The sequence below is a fragment of the Zeus faber genome (genome assembly GCF_960531495.2).
Source record: "Zeus faber genome assembly, chromosome: 4".
Lineage (NCBI taxonomy): Eukaryota > Metazoa > Chordata > Actinopteri > Zeiformes > Zeidae > Zeus > Zeus faber.
Genome location: NC_137191.1, coordinates 22,553,547 through 22,573,546, shown reverse-complemented (window position 1 = coordinate 22,573,546; position 20,000 = coordinate 22,553,547). Strand labels below are relative to the sequence as shown.

The 20,000-nt window shown below is 46.0% G+C and overlaps 1 protein-coding gene across 3 annotated transcripts in view; it reads left to right on the top strand.

The window, feature by feature from the left end:
• Window positions 1-20,000, top strand: part of apbb2b (amyloid beta (A4) precursor protein-binding, family B, member 2b) — a 56,563-nt gene that overhangs the window by 6,631 nt on the left and 29,932 nt on the right. Inside the window, exons 1-4 of one of the 3 annotated variants that reach the window (XM_079999125.1) lie at window positions 7,983-8,060; window positions 14,392-14,495; window positions 16,343-16,401; window positions 16,915-17,982. In XM_079999125.1, the coding sequence (XP_079855251.1) occupies window positions 16,383-16,401; window positions 16,915-17,982 (1,087 nt within the window). In that variant the 5' untranslated portion in view covers window positions 7,983-8,060; window positions 14,392-14,495; window positions 16,343-16,382. Of the gene's footprint in view, window positions 1-7,982; window positions 8,061-14,391; window positions 14,496-16,342; window positions 16,402-16,914; window positions 17,983-20,000 lie in introns of those variants that run through there. The other 2 variants (XM_079999124.1, XM_079999126.1) reach the window with 2 other exon arrangements.

Here is a 20,000-nt window from a genome sequence, read left to right as displayed (position 1 = left end):
TTTTATTCATCAACTGAATTTCATCTCTCGTGTTTTGAAACATGGATGTTTTTCTCGGCAAGTCCGTGGGGGAAAGATCGGACTCGAAAAGACATTCCTTCCTGATGATCGGGCAGAATGACAGGTGATAGGAATGCTGAGTCAGAGTCAGTCATCATGGTGGTGTGTGTGTGTGTGTGTGTGTGTGTGTGTGTGTGTGTGTGTGTGTGTGTGTGTGTGTGTGTGTGTGTGTGTGTGTGTGTGTGTGTGTGTGTGTGTGTGTGTGTGTGTGTGTGTGTGTGTGTGTGGTTATTACGTAAGCGGCTGCGGTTGCCGGTCCCACAATGATCGGTTCAGTTCAATCCAACATGTGTTATTTGCATGATGCCGAACACAAGGTTGCCAAAGAGAAAGGATCACAGTTTTTCAAATGTATCTTCCACTCCTCTGCCCGCTTCCTTTTTTTAGAAATCAAAGCAGTTAACAAGTTCATCTCGGGGGTTCTTTTAGGGGCGGTTTCCCAGACACAAATTAGGCCTAATCTTAGACTAAATGAAGCTTTGAATCTGGAAGAACCCAAACGGCCTTGCTTAGTCATTGTTTAAGATGGGCTCAGACCTTCTCTTCTGTCTCTTCTTCAGTCTTTGGTAAAATTTCCAGAAGGAAGATTAGAGGTAATCTAGTTCTAAGTGAAGGCTTAAATTAAACTGGATTAATGGATGTTGGCCTCCAGGTCGACCTTGACGATAGAGGAGACTAGTGGAGGAAGAGACTAGTGCTTCAATACCGTATTCTCAGACTTCCTAGTCTAGAACTAACTCATCTTAAATTAAGCAACGTCTAAGAAAGGCCTTTTTAAATTCTGGATTCATTTAAATAGGATCATCTTGATTGAGATTGAGACCCCGTCTGCGAAAGCGCCCCCTTAAAGTTAAAATATTCAAGCCACAAGTACGGTGAAGCTTTGCCATTTTTATACACCGAATCCAGATAAAACGATGTCAACCGTCTTGTATTGAAATTCCGCACGTTGCTGCAGTTTGGTTTTTGCACCGACATGGTAAAACCAGCGGATGGACGGTCTTGGCGTCGGGTGTGTTTACACCAAAGAGCGGCGGCGGAGTGACGGCTTCGCTAAACCGGCCTGCCGAGCTGCGTCAGCCACGTCCAAAAACCCAGAATCCTGGAACGGGCCGAGGTCCTGCAAGTGCTGGGAAAAAATAACAACCACTAGCGAGCGAGGGAGGGAGTGCCAGAAGAAGAGAGGGAAGTGAAGCAACAAGTCAGTGGGTGATATTAAACATTAGTGAAAGAGGGAGCGATGGGGAAAGAGATAGAATGGGGGGAGGAAGTGAGAGAGAGAGAGAGAGAGGGAGGGAGGGAGCGGGGAGGAAGTGAGAGAGAGAGAGAGAGAGGGAGGGAGGGAGCGATGAGGCTGTATCTATGGTCCTCTTGGCAGGGACCAACATTCCTTTTCTGATGAGTCACCCTCGCGCTCTTCCTTTCTCCCCCTTTCGTATGCGCGTCCTCTCTGACATCTCGCTCCCATTTCCTCTGGCTTGTCTCGCCGCCTCTCGGTTGTCTCATCCGTTCGGCCCGTCTTTTCCGTCTCTTCTTCTCTCCCCTCTCCGACGGTAAGGGCTTTCTGCGCTGATGAGGAAGCGGGTTCCGACCAATCAGATCAGAGAGGCGGCGGTGACATAGACGCAGCCTCTCCAAATCCCTGCAGGACCGACCGCTCGCCACGGGCTCTTTCCCCTCTCAAAATGTGAGATAGTCAGGCGCACACACACACACACACACACACACACACACACACACACACACACACGTCTTAAAACAAGCTGCATTGTTCTTGTCTAGACTTCCTTGTAAATTCGGAAGTCCTGCCCCGTTCCAGATATATCTAAAGGATATCCAGTCGCTCCGCTGCGCCACTGACCCCACCTGGGAGATGACGGGGGCGGGGGGGACGACGACATAATTTTATATACTTTCCTGCACGGAAGCTCTGGGAAAAAAAGGCCATTAAAGAAATGCACGGGGGTGGAATTAACACCACTTCATCAAGGGGAAAAAAGGTTTATAGGCGATTCAGTTGGTCCTGATTTAGTTCCACACGGAGACCACACACACTGTGGTCTCCACTGGGGTCACAATCACAAATTGTTCATGCACCTAGAGAGTCTATCTATCTATCTCATCTATTTATCTAGATCGATCGAGCTACAAGCTATACACAAGCTATACACGGATCAGCCACAACATTAAAACCACTGACAAATGAAGTGGATAACATTGATCATCGCGTTCCAATGGCACCCGTCAAGGGGTGGGATGTATTGGGAAGCAAGTGAACAGTCAGTTCTTGAAGTTGTGTTGGAAGCAGGAAAATTGGTCAAGCGTAAGGATCTGAGCGACTTTGACAAGTAACAAATTGTGATGGCTAGAGGACTGGGTCAGAGCATCACCAAAATGACAGGTCTTGTGGGGTGTTTCCAGTGTGCAGTGGTTACTCCCTACCAAACGTGGTATAAGGAAGGACAACCGGTGAACAGAACTGTCGCACAAATTGGTGAAAAAGTTAATGCTGCTATGATAGAAAGGTGTCAGAACACACAGTGCATCACAGCTTGCTGTGTATGGGGCTGTGTAGCTGCAGACCGGTCAGAGGGCCCATGCTGACCTCTGTCCACCTCTGAAAGCGCCTACAATGGGCACGCGAGCAATGGAAGAAGGTGGCCTGGTCTGATGAATCACCTTTTCTTCTACATCATGTGGATGGCCGGGGTGAGGGTCCGATCCGATGGAGCATCTGTGGGATGTACTGGAACAACAAGCCCCATCCATGGGGGCCCCACCTCACAACTTACAGGACTTAGTGTTTGTGGTGGTGGTATAAGTTGTTGTTCTAATGTTGTGGTTGATCGGTGTATATCTATATATAATATCTGAATGAGAGAAATGTCCATGTGTGTGGAAGACATTATGGTGACCCTTTGCCGTTTCTATCTGCGACATAGTGTGTGTGTGTGTGTGTGTGTGTGTGTGTGTGTGTGTGTGTGTGTGTGTGTGTGTGTGTGTGTGTGTGTGTGTGTGTGTGTGTGTGTGTGTGTGTGTGTGTGTGTGTGTGTTTGTGTGTGCTGTTGTAAAAAGTGAGTGCACGCCTGCCTCTCTGCCGTAACAATCTTGATACTCATCTGTGTGTTTGTGTGTGTGTGTCTGTGTCTGTGTGTTTTCATAATGCGTAGGCTATTATCAATCGTTTTCTCTGTTTCTCCTTATTTTCTCACCCCACTATCATAGCCACTCAATAAGGCTATTGTCAAAGTGTCAGGCGTCAGGTTTGTGTGTGTGTGTGTGTGTGTGTGTGTGTGTGTGTGTGTGTGTGTGTGTGTGTGTGTGTGTGTGTGTGTGTGTGTGTGTGTGTGTGTGTGTGTGTGTGTGTGTGTGTGTGTGCTGCTTAAGACTTACCTCGCCTCCGAATGTGTACAATTTGCGGTCTGCATGTGTGTGTATGTGAGTGGGTGGTGTTCTTTCTCTCCTCCCCCTCCCCCAATTCCCCCTCGCCCACAGGAAAGGGAGATGGAGGGGTGAGGCAGGACGGGAGGGCAGGGGAGATATTTAGGATCCTGGAGGGGTGGGAGCGGTGAAAGGGGCGTTTGCACTGAAGTGTTTTGCCAAAATTCAGGCTTTGGCTCCCGTTCCAGAAGCGTGTTTGAATAAATTGTGTAAATTGAGTAAATTGTGTTTAAATATGAAAGTACTAACCATCCATATAAGCCCCATACTGGTTGGCAGTAGTATTTTTTTGTGATAACTTTCACAAAAGATGTAGATAATACATTTTACATAGTGTTGTTCAATACCCGGTTACAATGTACGTTGCATGAGGGTTCGGGTCGAAAGCAAAGTTAATTTAGGGTATCGATTAGGGTATTGATGTCAAAGGTTATCGCCAATACAAAAATGCACCATGCCAAGAGTAATATAGCCGTTTATTGAAAAACAATTGGTTTTTTTTTACTTCACACACTCTGTCACCTATCTATTGGGAGGAATCAGATGCATTGTGAAAGGGTTTGATGTTCCTCATGACCCAGATGATCCGCTGACAACTATTGTCTGTGTTTCAGGTGGTCCGTCCAGCGCTGCGTCTGCATGCCTGTCGGCCTTTTGGGGGATCTAGTCAAAAAATCCTTAAGATCCACACCCTCACCTCCTGTTCTCCCTTCCCTTCCATCTGGTCGTGCTGTTTCTCGCTTTGGGGACAAAGAATGAAAGGTGTACCCACGTGCCAAAGGTCAATATTTGATGGAGAAGGTGTGTGAGTGTGTGAGTGTGTGAGTGTGAGTGTGAGTGTGTGTGTTTGTGTGTGTGTTTGTGTGTGTGTGTGTGCGTGCGCGCGTGCATTTGCTTAAGGCCCTCGCATGTTGCACAATTAGTGTATTCTGACCCTTTAGTCTCCTGACCCCTCCACCCCTCAAAGAAAGACATACCATAGATTCTTTGGCGCGCCCTGAAATTCCACTCTGTTCTCGCTTTCCCTTTGTGGTCACCTTTGTCTCCCGCTCTCTCTCTCTCTCTCTCTCTCTCTCTCTCTCTCTCTCTCTCTCTCTCTCTCTCTCTCTCTCTCTCTCTCTCTCTCTCTCTCTCGGCCCCATGACAAACCATGCCAGGGTAAAATGATACCTTTCACATATACAGTACACACACACACACACACACAGCCAAAAGCTGAAGCACAAATGTGGATATGTTACATACACGCATGTAAGCAGTATGTAGAGGGGAGTACGTGTTGAATAAGTGAGTGGAACCAAAGCTATTTATGTGTGTGTCCTTCACTTTCACTGTGCTCGACACATTGATCATGGAATCACACTGTCCCTTTGGAAGGTGTGTGTGTGTGTGCGTGCGTGCCTGCGTGCGTGTGTATGTATGTGCGTGCGTTTGAGGTGGTCGTCATGAGAAGTGACTTGGTCCTCTGTCATATTTCCTGTCGTAGACAATATAAGGATGCAAAGAGACACACACACACACACACACACACGCACGCGCTTAAACAAACCCTTCCGCTGTTATTTGCGGAACTGGATGAAACTGGGGGATGACCATTGTTTTCTGGCTTAGCTATTATGGGATGTACAAGCCATATTCACAAGCGCACTTCCACAGACGTGCGGAGCGCCGCCAGGGCAGTGTAAAACATGTCGGTGCTGTCGTCGTTCCAAGCGAGGATGAGTATAAAGAATGAATAATTATCCATTCAGGAATGGCAGATGATTATGGGAAAAAAAAGTATAAATTATAATTACTTTCTTTATGGGAAACTGTCAGCTAGCGTTAATAGCAAGCTCATTAGTGTACCTGCCATCTGCCCACATTGGACTAGTTAGATATCATAGAGCTACATAGTGTTATGTAGATATATGGGTACTAGGAATGCAACATACAGGTACAGTGGTCATTCAATTCCGTACGTATCACAGTGTTTGGGCCACGGCACCGGTGCTGTTTCGGTATCTTAATATTTAAGAATTTTCTTTTGAAAGTTGAAAGTCGTAAAAAAAAGTTTTTATTAGTAGTCTGCCATAATTAACTAGTGTAACGCACTGTGGGGGGAGGGGGAGACGGGGGTTAAAGTTCATGGGTGGGTTGTAAAAACTTGGCAAAAAAGAAAGAAAACAACGGCTCAACAGCGAGACTCGGTTCCCTTCGTTCCTGAGAGAGAGAGAGAGGACACGTGCATCCCAGGGGGTTCTTTTCCAGCCCCGGGGTAGTTGTAATATAGGTTTGTTCACTGTATTTAAAACGGGTCTTGATCAGTCAGCAAATCCGACAGCAGCCCTAGCTCTCTGGCACAGTGTGGGCTCTTACAAAACACATTTAAATTGAATGCAATCTTGACAAAAACATTTCTGTGCCGTTTTGTCTCGTGTTTCTACGGAAAAGGCTGCGTAGCTGCGCACAGCTGAAGTAAAAACGTCCGGCGGACTTGTGCCGTGATATCGTAACACCATGGTTCACGTGTGCGTATTGAACCGCAGGTGGCGCACCAAATGGGTAACATAGCACGTACCGTTGCATCCATATGTTTACATGTTATTTTTAATTTAGTCTTACTTTTTTACTCCTTTTGTTAATTAGCATAACTGGTTTGCTCCTGTAAAATCTAAATTTCCCCAAAGGGATTAATAAAGTCTAAAGTTAAGTAGCAGGAATGGAACTTCCTGTCCTCGTGTAATACTACTTTATATTTAATAAAACCTTAGGCTACGTTCACACTGCAAGCCTTAGTGCTCAATTTGGATTTATTTCTCAGATCCGATTTTTTTATTTTTTTTGTTGTTGTGCGGTTCACTTTTTTTTTTTTTAACGCGGCCAATGTCAGATTCCAGTGTGAAGTGGTCACCGCCATGAACCGACCCGCATGCGCAGCAGAACAATAACAAAAGGCGTCACGCGCATCGCGCTGTTGTACGGGCGTAAACATGGACGCCACTGTAGTCAGCGTTTACGGTTTCCCCGTACACGCTGATTCGGTTTGACTTTAGCTTTTTTAAACATGGCCCTCGACTTTTTCTCTGACACTGCAGCCGTGCTCTCCTGTGGCCCCGGTTCGGCCATTTGCTTCCCATGCGCTTTCAAACACCGAACGGTCACTGTACGACCCCTCATGTTTCGCTTGGACAGAAGTGCCCCCCCAAATACTTATGCGGTCCAACATCTCACTGCCCCTCCCCTGACATCCCCTATCGCAGCGCTCTTCCATGTTTGTTTTCACCGAGTGACTCCCGCCAGCGCAGAATTGTGATGAATGTCGCTCTAGTAGGGAACAGCTCTCCATGCTATCGGTTCATGCTAGCCGTTCCTCCAAATAAAACAACTAAAAACTGTGTGTTTGGTTGTTTACACAGTTTTTAGTTGGCTTATTTGGAGGAACGGGGATGGCCAAGTTCCTTGTATTAAAGAAATAGATTGTATAACCAATTTTTTTTCCTTTTATAATTTTTTCTTTTCCATAATATTTTTTAAACTGATAGTATTAATCAGTCAAAATTATTATTGTCGGTTATATGGTTAATTATAAACATCCTTACACTCTAGAATGGTGTAAAAGTTGCATGAATTTCAATTTGACTGTTCAGACTGAGGTCGCATTGCAAAAATGCAGACCTGTATCCGATTTAGGACCGCATGTGAAAGTGGCCAGAATTCGGAATTGATCAGTTCACACTCTTATGAAGGAAAAAAAAAAAAACAGATCTGAGTCACACATGAGCAAATAAAATCAGATTTGGGCCTCTTTTGCCTGCGGCATGAACGTAGCCTTTGTGGGTTTCGCTTTTTGCCCATCACACGTCGTCTGCTGTGCATACAGACGATACAGATCAGGGTGAATTATTGCCGAAAAAACATTGAATCGATGCTGCTGAGCGCTCAAGACACGAGACCCAACCAGCGGTGCCATCCAAATCCAATAAAGATCCTGGGGGAAAAAAAAAAAAAAGGAATCTGGAAATTTGGCGAGCTCTTCTGCAGCTGTCTCGCACTCTTTGACGTCCCAAAAGCGAGGGTTGAGGAAAACAGATGGACGCCGCTTCTCTCTCCTCGCCGCGCTTTGCTTCATTGACGCAAATTTGACAACTTTGTTTTTCCGTGGCCGCAGCCTCCTAACGGCCTACTAGAGTCACTCCCTTTTTTACGCCCGTTCTGTTGTCTGTCTCATTTTTGCGACAAGGGGTGACGGATGGCTTTTGACATAAGGCGAATGGACACGGAGGGGGAGAAAAGCAGCGGCTGTAAATCAGGGCTGCGGCGAGAACGTCTGCGTTTTATGGGAGTTTACGGTTCTTCTCTCTTTTAATGAGGGAAGACAACAGGGCTCAGAGACAAAGAGGGGACGGAGGGGTGGGGGCGGAGGCTTGTAATATGGAGGAGGGCGGGGGGAGTCGGCGGGGAGGGGGTTCAACTGGGCTGAGGATGAGGGGAGGAAGAGTGGAACGACCAGAGGTGGAGGAAAGGGAGGAGGGGGAAGTCGCAGCCCCACGTCAGGATCCACAGTTTGTCCCTGGCAGGTATCCACTTGGCGTGCAGAAACTATTCTGTCTCTCTCTCTCTTTCTCTCTCTCACTTCCTCCCTCTTTCTCTCCCTCCGTCCCAATCGCTCTCATCCTATCCCCTTTTGCCTCCGTATATATGCAGCGACAGACAGGGCGAGAGAGAGTGAGTGAGAGAGGAAGGAGGGAGAGTTTGCAGCTGTTCCCTTGCATTCTTACCAGAGTCAGACCTCCAACATGCCACACACACACACACACACACACACACACACACACACACACACACACACACACACACACACACACACACACACACTCTCAGTTGTATATTGGCCGGTGGGTCAGAAGTCGGGGGTCACCCTCTCACTGCGCCACATCGTGGATCTTGTTCCCCGCCCCCCAAGTGTGTCTTTGTTCTTGGCGTGTGTCTGGGGTTATGTGAGTTTTTTTTTTTTTTTTTTGAGTCCGGGCGTGGACATTCGATACGTTTATGGAACACCTCAACGCTATCGAGTTTCACAAAGGTTCCGGAGCATTAAGGGTGCGTGCGACGGCGGCGGCACCGACTTTTTTAACTTGAAACTTCACTCGACTCCGTTTGCCTCGGCCATTTGCGATAATGACCGAGGTCGCCATCGATCCGAGGCAAATCCGCTTCGCTTGCGTGCGCTTTATGAAGTCGGAAATTCCACCGCGCACGCCTTTTCAGACCGATGCGAAAAATCATGAGTCCCCCTTGATTTGTCACCTTGTCTAATTTGGGGCCGTTTAATAGTTTCTCCGTCAGCAAAGAATTGCTTGGCTTTTTCCATGACTCATTTGATTTGACTCTTTCTCCGAGAGTGCTTTTGCTCTGTAAAAGAATCGGCATCAGGAGAGCTGAGTCATGTCGGATGAAATGCCACAGGTTTAGGTGTTTCAGATCTGTCTTTCTGTTTTAGACTCTCTGAAGGCCGGTTGAAGTAAATGAAGGACCGGAATTGTCCTGGTAGGGGCTCATCCCAAAATATTTACATTCACAATGGGTCAAAGCAGTTGACCCATTGTTCCAAGAGTCCCAGTCACTGAAGCTAGTTTGAGAATACTTCTGCTTCCTCTCGCACCCCGGTGTTGCCGTCGTTTCCATTCCCCGCAGAAATGCTGTGGAAACCAACAAACATACAGGGAATTGTGATAGCGAGCCACCTGAGGCGTTATTAAACTAACCAATAACCCAAAATGCACAAAGTTTGGTCTTTGAAGCCACAACAACAACTCGAAAGACCATTGGAGTTTGCCCGGGTTGGAGATAATTCACTCCCTCATGAATGCATGAGAAACCGCAAGTCAAGTCGCAACCCTTCCAAAAAAAAAAAAGTGCACGTCCTTTTGGTTTGTTTAACCAGTTCTGCTAGTATGATACTGTAGTACTCTAGGACTATTCTTCACTGTTTGTTCAGTCAATTTTGATAAGTAGGTTTACATTGTGATTGATAAGACTGCAAAGGCTGGCTGTGAAGTGCCCCACTCTTATGGATTTGTTTTAGCGATGCACTGATTTATCGGCCGATGTTCACCTTGTTGACTGCCATCGGCCTATCTGTAAATAAGATGACATTCACCGATGGCCGTGGCCGATGTTTATCCAGTGTTTCCCACAAATAAACCTTACTTGGGGGACGCCATCCGCAATTGATTTTAGAAGATGCGAACATGGCTCTCTGCGGCGCTCCAAGCAGGAAGTGATGCTGCATTTGGGGAAACTCTGAAAACTGTAAGTGATGCTGCCTTCAGGGGAAATCTGAAAATATAGGTATCGGCTATTGGCCAAATTGTAATTTTAAACATTGTATCAGTATCGGCCCAGAATTTCAAAATCGGTGCATCCTTAATGGTTGCACTTAAATAAACATAAATTCTCAATATTGCGCGGTACGTGTACATCAATCGTGTAAATGTCTGAAAATATTGTGTGATGTGAAGTTCCAAAGCACCACTTGGTAAGCCAACATTCGGTTCCTTGTCTACTCTTTTCACTGATGGTGAACCCAAAATCAAATGAAAGGGTTGTACAGTAGGGCAAAGGAAGTTTATTTGTACAGCACATTCCTTACACAAGCTCCATTCAAAGTTCTTTACATAAGGCATGAAAGGTATGTAAGGTTAGTATATAAAAGTGAAGGATAAGGATCAAAGCATAAAAGAAAGCTAAACCCTAATAAGTCACTGAAGTGCAATTCTAAAACGGGCCTCCACACTTAACCGTGACGGGACTCAAACCCGCACCCACTTGGGTGGTGTAGGTAACAGCCCAACTAGAAACTCTGTTAAACTGTGACATGCTACACACTTCGGAATAAAAATCTCACAGACAAAAATGCATGGATTAACATGTTTTTTTAACATTAGTATAAACACCAACCCAATATTTCTGTCTTACCAAATAAAATTGGTATGGGGGGAAAAAAGTCACTAACTGTTGGCACTGTGTTTTCGTTTTTTTTGTTTTTTTTTAAATAATTATCCAAAGTTTTCTGCACGTATGTCTGTTGTTCTGTGAACATTCCGACCAACAACTGTTTACAAGCGGCTCCACGTGCAGGGTTTTATCCCTGTGTTTACCATGCGTGTCTGTGTTTATGCCCCTCTGTCGGTGCAAGTGGTCGGCAGTCCATAGAGGGGCCCTGTAATCAGGGTTAGACCCCCGCTTCCACAGCTGAGGGCCCCAGCGGGGCCCTGCCCTATATGCTGCTGTCCCCGTTTCCATTTTCATCTTATGCAACTCGCATCCAGATGTGGACTTTGTAAAAGGGATCATATTTAGACCTTGATTCTCTTTGGTATTCACATAGTGATCATTTTAATTCACACCCGCTCATCCATTGTTGTCCATACCCCTATTATTTTATACATATTTATTCATCCTGTATACTATACTATACGATGTATAATACTATACATAGTGTGTTTATCAATTAATATTTTTATTTCATACCCACAGCAGACCCTTATCTTTTGCCTTTTAACTTAATACATCCTGAGCATAGTCACATTTTGTACTGTATATTTTTATATATTTGGATTTTTATTTTTTTTGTTTATTTGTTTTTTCGTTCAGACTGTTAAGCTTTATACTATGCTAATTGTCTGTACAGCAACGCACCAATCCATCGAAAGTTCCTAACTGAAGTAAATGCACTTGCCTGAATAAACAGATTCAGATTTTGATGCCAGATTATTTGCTTTTCATCTTCAGGAAAAGCTGCTAAACTTGGGTGACCACGATCTCAAGACTAAATTAAACTCTGGATTTGTACGCACTTAGGAGGGATTTGCACATGTGCTCTTGGTGCTACTTCCCAGTACCGGCTGGATGCTGGGTTAGTGTATGGATTCCAGCGACAGCGACCACAATGATGCTATTCACAGCATCAGCTGCACTTCTGCCGCTCGCTTATGTGCACGAGCCAGATTATACAGTAAGCTTGTCATAAAGAGGTGTGACTGAATGAATGGCTATTCTTCAAGTAAAGTAAGGCCAGTTTTTGTTTTTTGTTTTTTTTGTTTACTCACTCATTTACTCAGTCACACACACCACCGTGGTATGCGGGCCTGTCGGAGCAAGAGCCTCCGGTGCGAGCACACACCTTGTAATTTCATCCCAGAATGCAACACATTTTTTTATGTGTTGCATTTTATGTGTTACTTTATGATGCTCTTTTTATGCATCGTCTCCTCACAGCTATGTCCTCTGCTGACTTTTATACTTGAGATGGGTGTGTTTTTATCTGTGTGCGTGTGTGTGTGTTTGTGTGTGTGTGTGTGTGTGTGTGTGTGTGTGTGTGTGTGTGTGTGCGTGTGTGGGCGTGGGCGTGTGTGGGCGTGGGCGTGTGTGGGCGTGGGCGTGGGCGTGTGTGGGCGGGCATGTGTGTGTGTCCACGCTTGTTGTTCTGCGATTTTGACAGTTGATGGAGTGTGTGCATACATTATCTGCCTCCCGCAGTTCAGTCTGGAAATGGAACATCAGTATCTTTTTATTTGTTTGCTTATTTATTTATTTATTTTATTTGTATTTTTTTTTCCTGCCATCATCAAACAGATAAAGCCTTTCTGCTCGACAATATTTACTACTCTGGGTATATGTGGCTACAACAGCACCACCAGAAACTGAATTTATATTTATGGATTGAATCAAGATTGAATGGTATTTCATGATATTTAAATCAAATTGAATTTATAAATTTTTATTTTTATCGCATTTCTGAAAGCAATCACAATTCAAATTGTTTAGTTCAATGCAAACTAAATATTCAATACTCGTATTGAAAATACAGATTCAATATTCAGATTGAAATAATCGGAATAAATTAAAATAATAAAAAAATCTAAATAATATTCTTATCACTAGCGGTATGCTTCTCTCCCTAATAAGAAATAATTCAGGGATGATACATTTTAATACGAAACTATTTGGTGCGATACGATGTAATCTGATACAGTTCTTAACATTTGTTTATTGTAGACATTCATTTTAAATTTTATATTAAAATAAGCCAATTCTATAAAAGTATATCTTATATATGTGACAATTTCTGTTTTGTGTTTTAACATACATACAAATTATGTATATTATATAGATATAGATATATAGTATGTCTGACATTTTAATTGTATTTATTTTTTTATTTTTATCCTATTTTATTATTCTATTTATTATTCTCCTTTTTTCTGGACTGTTAAGCTTTTTATTTGTAATGCTTATGGTCTCTATTTAAGTCCTCAAACCTTACCATAAGAACATCCTAGTACAGTACATGTAAATGTACCTGGCGGAATAAAACCCATTCTAATTCTAAAAGGGGCATTGCTTACCTTCAAATAGATGTATTTCATAAAAGACAGGAAAATAAGTATTTTTGTTACTGTATGGCATTTAGATATGATAATATGTCATATATTGTGATTCTGATATAGTAATATATAATATAATATTGTAATGACCCTGGATGTGTTGGTTACTTTGGGCAGTTCACAAGTTTCGCGAGAAGGAATGTGCACGCGAGATTTTATGATTTGGGTGTCTGTGTGTGTGTGTGTGTGTGTGTGTGTGTGTGTGTGTGTGTGTGTGTGTGTGTCTGCGCGCGTGCGTGTGTGCGTCTGAGTCGAAGAGAGAGAGAGCGTGAGGCAGAAGCATTGGGTTGTCCGTTCAACGGGGTGGAAGTAACATGACTTGTGATGTTAGATCAGTGAGTCTTCCGCAGCAGCTTAGTTTATACTAAAGTAGAGTTAGCGGGAAAGCTTCAGTCCACCCATTGGTAACTCTAGAATCGGGCCATCGACCAGTTCATGGTGTATTTTCTGTGGCTCAATCCAGGGATATCGATGTACTTGCATCTTTAACATTAAAACCGGTTTCCGATTCGTACTGGTGAATCAATACACCCCTACTAATTCACCAAAAAACGTGAACGTGACCTTCGAGATGCATAGGAAGTGGCAGAATCAGGAATCGCTTAAAATAAACCTCACAGTAACTAATATGAGGTTTCTTATTCATACAATTTCGAACTGAATTGATTATTCCAAGAGATAGATGAGCAAAGCACTAAATACCCTTACGATAAGAAAACCTCAACATCTTACACGCCACCAGTGCTGGTGGGGAACTACAGAGTGGACGCAGCTCCTTGAAGCCCAGTTTATCTGGGGAAAGAGGCGTGAGCCCCCCCCTCCAGCGCCGGATCCAGTCACACTTAACACAACACTAATTATGGAAGTGTTGGTGAGGATGGACGGCCAAATGTCCCTCGTCCGTTCTATTTATTCCCTCAATCACTCTGAGGTTGATTGACTGGTGTGACTGGGCAGAATGCATGTTTATCTGGATTACACACACACACAGCTGTATAGTGTGTGTGTGTGTGTGTGTGTGTGTGTGTGTGTGTGTGTGTGTGTGTGTGCGTGTGCGTGTGCGTGTGCACGTGTGTGCGTGCGTGCGTGTGTGCACACACGCACATAGTTTGATTGCTGGAGGCAGAGTGGAGGAATTTTACAGGTCTCTTATGACACAGCGTTTATGGCAGTTCCAGTCAATGAGCGCCAAGGAAATAAATATGAGCTTTCTACAAAATGAGCCTCATGTTCTTGAGAAGCACATGCCAACACACACATCTTGTGTATTAATCAAAGAGTGTGAATAATTGATGTGGCTTCATTTGTCCCTCTTGTGTCGGGCAGCTTTCTCTCTCTCTCCATCTGTGTTTCATTCCATCTCTCTCTCTCTCTCTCTCTCTCTCTCTCTCTCTCTCTCTCTCTCTCTCGCTGTGTATACCTTTAATCCGACTCTTATGTTTTTCTCTCTCACACACAGTGGCCTCGTAGAGCAGTGGGGTCGGTTGAAGAGAGGGAGAGAGGCTGCCAGTATCGCCATGGACGTTCTCCATCTCGGAGCCCCCGTCGGGCCCTAGCTCTCTGGTAGGCGGACGCTCCTCCGGGACTCTTTGTGTCAATGGTTCTGACTTTGTAGAAGTTTCGTAGAAGGCTTCACGACACGAAACAAACATGCAATGTTGTGATGAATGTGTTGTGTGTTGCCTTGGCGACGACATGCAATATGATCTTGGCGTTTGAAACTCTTGTTCAGGAACAGCATTTTATCTGTGGCCGTTAGACATTTCGAATGCAGCGTATCATGGCGTATTGTGTTTTTATGTTCCTGAAATGGTCATAAAAATAAACCAAATGAGATTATCGCTCACCCATCACCGAGATGGGAATGATAACGCGACTGCTCTCGACTCACGATCCAGTTTGGGAAAGCCTCCCCCCAGCCCGGGGAGACATGCCACCTTATTCACTGGGAAAGTGAAGTCTGTAAAGTCCTCGAACTAAAGTCAGGCTGATGGCTGATGTGAAGTCAGGATTGTCCTGGCAGACCAAAGATTGTGTGTGTGTGTGTGTGTGTGTGTGTGTGCGTGTGTGTGTGTGTGTGTGCGTGTGTGTGCGTGTGTGTGTGTGTGTGTGTGTGTGTGTGTGTGTGTGTGTAAATAAAACAAAGTATTTTCCTATATAGTATACAAGTTCCTCTCGGGCAGTGTGTACATTTCCAGCTTTTAGGAAGTCCATGTATCGGATGCTAATGCCGCTCCACCCGAAACATGTGCTTCTCTTTTACAGTACTATCCTCTCTGCATACAAATTGGGATCCAAACCACTTGTGTTGTTTTTGGTTAACTCCGTCCACGTGTCTTCTGTGTGTCTGCTGTCGTTCTGTCTGTTTCTAGGAAGCTCAGTGTGCTTTTGGGTCATTGGGTTGCCGTGTAAACTATCAAGGAACAGCGAGTGGTGATGCTGAAATGTTGCATTTTCACATCACAATGAGGATTTAAACAGTAGTTCATGTTCCTTGTGAATCCCTAGTTGTGGGTTCATTGTATGTGGAGGTAAGAAACTAAGAAAGCAGAGGACATATACAAATAGAGGCGAGAATTAGGGTAGAATTTCCCTTTTTTTCTTTTTTTTTTTCCTGGGCTCATTATCGCCACAAGGGACTCACCTTCAAATCCCGTGTATTATTATTGCATGTTTTGAAAAATACCTCACGATTAACATTTACGTTTTCCCCTGGTGTTACGATATCCCCGGTATCAAAGAAATAGGAGCTGCCTATTTGCAGATTCAGCACTTTGAAGTGGAGATTTAACACTCTCCATGTAAGGTTGTTTAAGCGGCACTGATGTCAGTGGAGGAAATGTAAATAAAGTTTTTGTTGCGGAGCGGTGCCTCGTATTTGCACGGCAGCACGCGACAGGCGGCTGCTGGTCAATAAGCCAACAAGACCCTCTTCGCTCAGCAGCCGCCGGGATTTACCCGGGAATGTCACAATGAGACACCAGATAAGCAGAACTAACAGAACCGCTAATGGGACGTATTTGCTGAACTGGGAGCAGACTGAATCAATATTTTATTACCTCAAGCACCATAAATATCAGCAGAATGGACATTAAAGCAGATAGAAAAAATTGAATTCAACTTTCTTTGACGTGCCAATGCTTGAATCAAGAGCCCTGCTAATTAAAACACAAACAGACAGAGATACCCCACACAGAAACATGTGTCGGAGGCTCTTCCGCCACTTGGGAGCGTTGTGCCGTCTCCATGGCAACCGGCGGCAGTCGAGTTTCACATGGGCGCCTTCGGTCTCCGGGGGCGACTTCTCGAAGTGCTCAAGATTCTCTACATTCCTTCACTCATCAGTCCTTCACTCACTTTGTTTTTTCCGTCTTCTTCTTCTTCTTCCTCCATGGCGTTTACATGTTCAGCTGTAGCCACTGAGCCCCGGACCGTGAGCAGCACCAGCCGATGACGGACCTCCTGTCAGGTACAGCACACACACACACACACACACACACACACTGCTTACGCACACGTACTGTATTGGTTTCTGCGATTTGGCATGCATTTGCATTAACTCACTGCTGTAGCCAGCGCTTTTTTTGGTGCTAAATCTCGCTATCTGGAGAGAGTGAAATAAGGCCCGAATGCAGCCAATGTTTATCTTAAAGAGTCGCCTTGCACTGGATGGAGGCAGACAGCACAATGAACAGATGTGCAAAATAAGCTAATTGTGATAAGAAAGTACAAAATAAAGGACTAGTTTTCTTGGGAAGGAGGGTGTATCGGTGTACTCGCACTTTTTACACCCTCTTTGCTGTTCTTACACTCCTTCTTGTCCACGGGCAGGTCACATCATTGAGCCTTTAGAGCAGATTGATGCCCAATACACAATCCAATGGATAGTTTGGTAGATAGGTTTTAGTTCTACCGCTATTAGATAGTCAGATGGATATAATTACAAACATTGCCCTTCTGCCCCCCTCTTTCTCTCTTCCAGCCGACCTTTCTTGTGCAATGATGATGTCGGTGGACGTGACCAATCATAACGGCCCCGCCGTCACACCCCCCACCTCGCTCAGCCTTCGCTCCTCCCACAACCAGCTCCTCAGCAGCGACGTCATCAAGCAGGGCTCCGCCACGCCCCCCAAGTGTCGGAAGAAATATGCCCTGACCAGCATCCAGGCCGCCATGGGCCTCGGGGAGGGGGCGGCGCCGCCCTCATCCTCACCGCAGTCGTCCTCCCCGCAGTCGCTGACCCCCAACAACCTCAAACTGGTCAAGAACGGCACCAACCAGCTCCGTAAGGCAGGCCAAGACCACAACAGGAACACGACGTGTCCGGACACCGCCGAGCTGGAGCCGAGCGACACAGCTGCCGCGGACGACCTGAATGTCAACGACGCCGGCGCCGGTGGCGACGGCCAAGCTCCGATCAACAACGGCCGAGATGAGGACGCCGCCGAGCCGGACCCAAACGCCGATCAAGAGAATCTCGGCGGGAAAACGGACTCGGGCGTAGACCAGGGTGTCACCGGGGAACAGGAGCAGCAATTGAACTCCAACACGACGAGTCTGGGCTTCCACCCGAGCATCGAGGCGGAAGACAGCGACGACATCAGCATCCTGTCCGAAAAGGAGATCCCGTTGAAGATGAAGATCGAGGATGACGGCAACGAAACGGTGCGGGGCGAGGAAGAGGAGGGAGTGGAAGAGGAGACGCCCCTGCTGACGATGAAGAACAGCAGCCCCGTGCCGACCAAGAAAGCCTTCATCTCGTCCGACCTCCACTCCAGCAATAAGCTCTTCAAGTCTGAGAAAAGTTTTTCGGTGCCGCCTCCGCCGTCCTCGTCCCCGCCCAGGCGGCAGGCGGGCAGCCCCGAGGACGCCCCGCTGCTCTCGGTGGCCTCCTCCTCGTCCTGCTCTTCGTCCCCAGAGACCAAGAAGGACAGGCTGACGGGCGCAAAGACGGACTGTGCTCTGAACCGCATCCAGAACCTGAATCCCAGTGACGAGGAGTCCAGCTGGACCACGCTGTCCCAGGAGAGCAACACGCCGGAGGAGACAGGTACGGACGCCTGCCAATCGCCTAACCTCTTTTGGTGTTATCACATCGGGGAGTCATTAAGATATTGTCCTTGTGAAGACGGCCTGAAAATTTGACCTCAAGAATCACTGGCAAAATACTTTGCAAAAACAACTAAATTGAGTGCATTCCACCAATTGCACATAATAAAAGATGAACAAAAATGCGATATTTTCAGTACAAAATAAGCAACTTTTCAGCCAAACAATTGTTCCAGCATTAACATTTAGGAAAGCTTAATGCTGAAAAGTCTGTTTCGGTTTGTTTGTTTGTGAGTGTGTATGTATGTGTGTGTGTGTGTGTGTTTTGTTTGTGTAAAGAGGGCGAGACGGGAGAAATATTTGCGTGACCTGAACTCAGTCATGGTTTAGACAGAATAATAAACTTCTCGCAAATCGCCCAGAATCCATTTGGGACAGGAAGTCATCCTCCCTACCGCCCCAGTCCGACCCCAAGTGTGGATGGGAGGCTAGGTCAGCTGCTTCCTGTTCCAAGCTGTGTGTGGGCGTTTACGCGCGCGCACGTGTGTGCGTGTGCGTGTGCGTGTGTGTGTGTGTGTGTGTGTGTGGATTCTGTCGAGCGCTTTGATCGATGACAGTGAGTGGAATATCCATAATTGAAGGTGAAATCTGCATTTCTGTTGCTTGCTTTTGTTTCTTGCCTTTTCATTCTCTTGCTGCGGTCTGTGGTGGGGTTCGGAGTGGGGTTCGGGGTAGGTGGGGGTGGGGGGCTTGACAACAGACAAGCTGCGCATGCTCATAACTCCTAACAAACCCACCTACGGAGGTGGGTCGACCTGCGGAATTACACTTGAGCCCCGTCATATGTACCTGCAGCTGCGTTTGTTATAAGAGCGGCTCTGGTCAAGATCCCGCTCCGATCCTCCCCTCTGCAGCTCTGACGCGGAGAATCCCACCGGAGCGGCCCACCGCAAAGAGCCAGGGCTCATTCCTTTCGCGTACGCATGCGTCTCCTCATCCTCCTTCATTGCGCTCGGATTTGCTTTTCGTGTAGATCCCAGTGCTTTGCGTTCCGATTCTTGCCAGGAGTTATCAGGTAGTCTGATTTGATGTGAGAACTTTCAATTCTCCGTACATGTGTGTAATATACCACACAAGGCTGTTCTTCAACCAGGGTTGGGCGATATATGGACATAATATTGACCAGGCTACTCATGACCTGGGATTTTGGTCATAATATCCTAATATCATGATATAGTTAAATGGTGTGAACTTCATAGAGTGTTCTAATCACCGCCTCTGCCTGTTTGGTCATAATATCCACATTGCTAATGACTGGTTTCTCAAATATTCCTTGTGTCTTAATACCTGGCTGCCTTTCAACTCCTCTCTAGATTGAGCGGATCTTAATCCCCCAGGCTGCAGCTTGAGCAGAGCCTTGACTTCCGGGTATGTGTTGAGCGCGCGATCTCCTCCTGTGGATTGAATGGAGAATTTACAGTCTACACGCAGTTTGCCCGTTCGGCCGGCCGCTGAGAACGGCTTGTCTGTAGGGCTTTGCCTCCTTATGGATGGCTGTGCTTTGTGGAGATCAATGTGTACGTTTTAATGACTTCAGTGGGGGGGAAGTCAGTCAATGGAGGCAACGTAGCCTCCGGTGAAGACCGAGGGTTGTCCATCGACTGGCTTGATTGACATGGCTGCAGAGTTGATAAGTCACATGACTGGTGTTGTTCATGTTGAGTTCAGGGGCTTGAATCTGTCACTCCTACGTATTGTTCTGCCCCCATGTCCATCTGTCTGACTCCGTCTCTTCTTTCACGACTCATTCTCTCTCTCTCTCTCTCTCTCTCTCTCTCTCTCTCTCTCTCTCTCTCTCTCTCTCTCTCTCTCTCTCTCTCTCTCTCTCTCTCTCTCTCTCACATATCTAGGCTCTCGTTCTGGCAAGGCTGCGTTGTTTTGCCACGTGTGTGTCAGATTCCTCGGTGGATATTACGCTGGGGAGTCCATTGTGACGCTGCTTTTACAAACAGGAGCGTA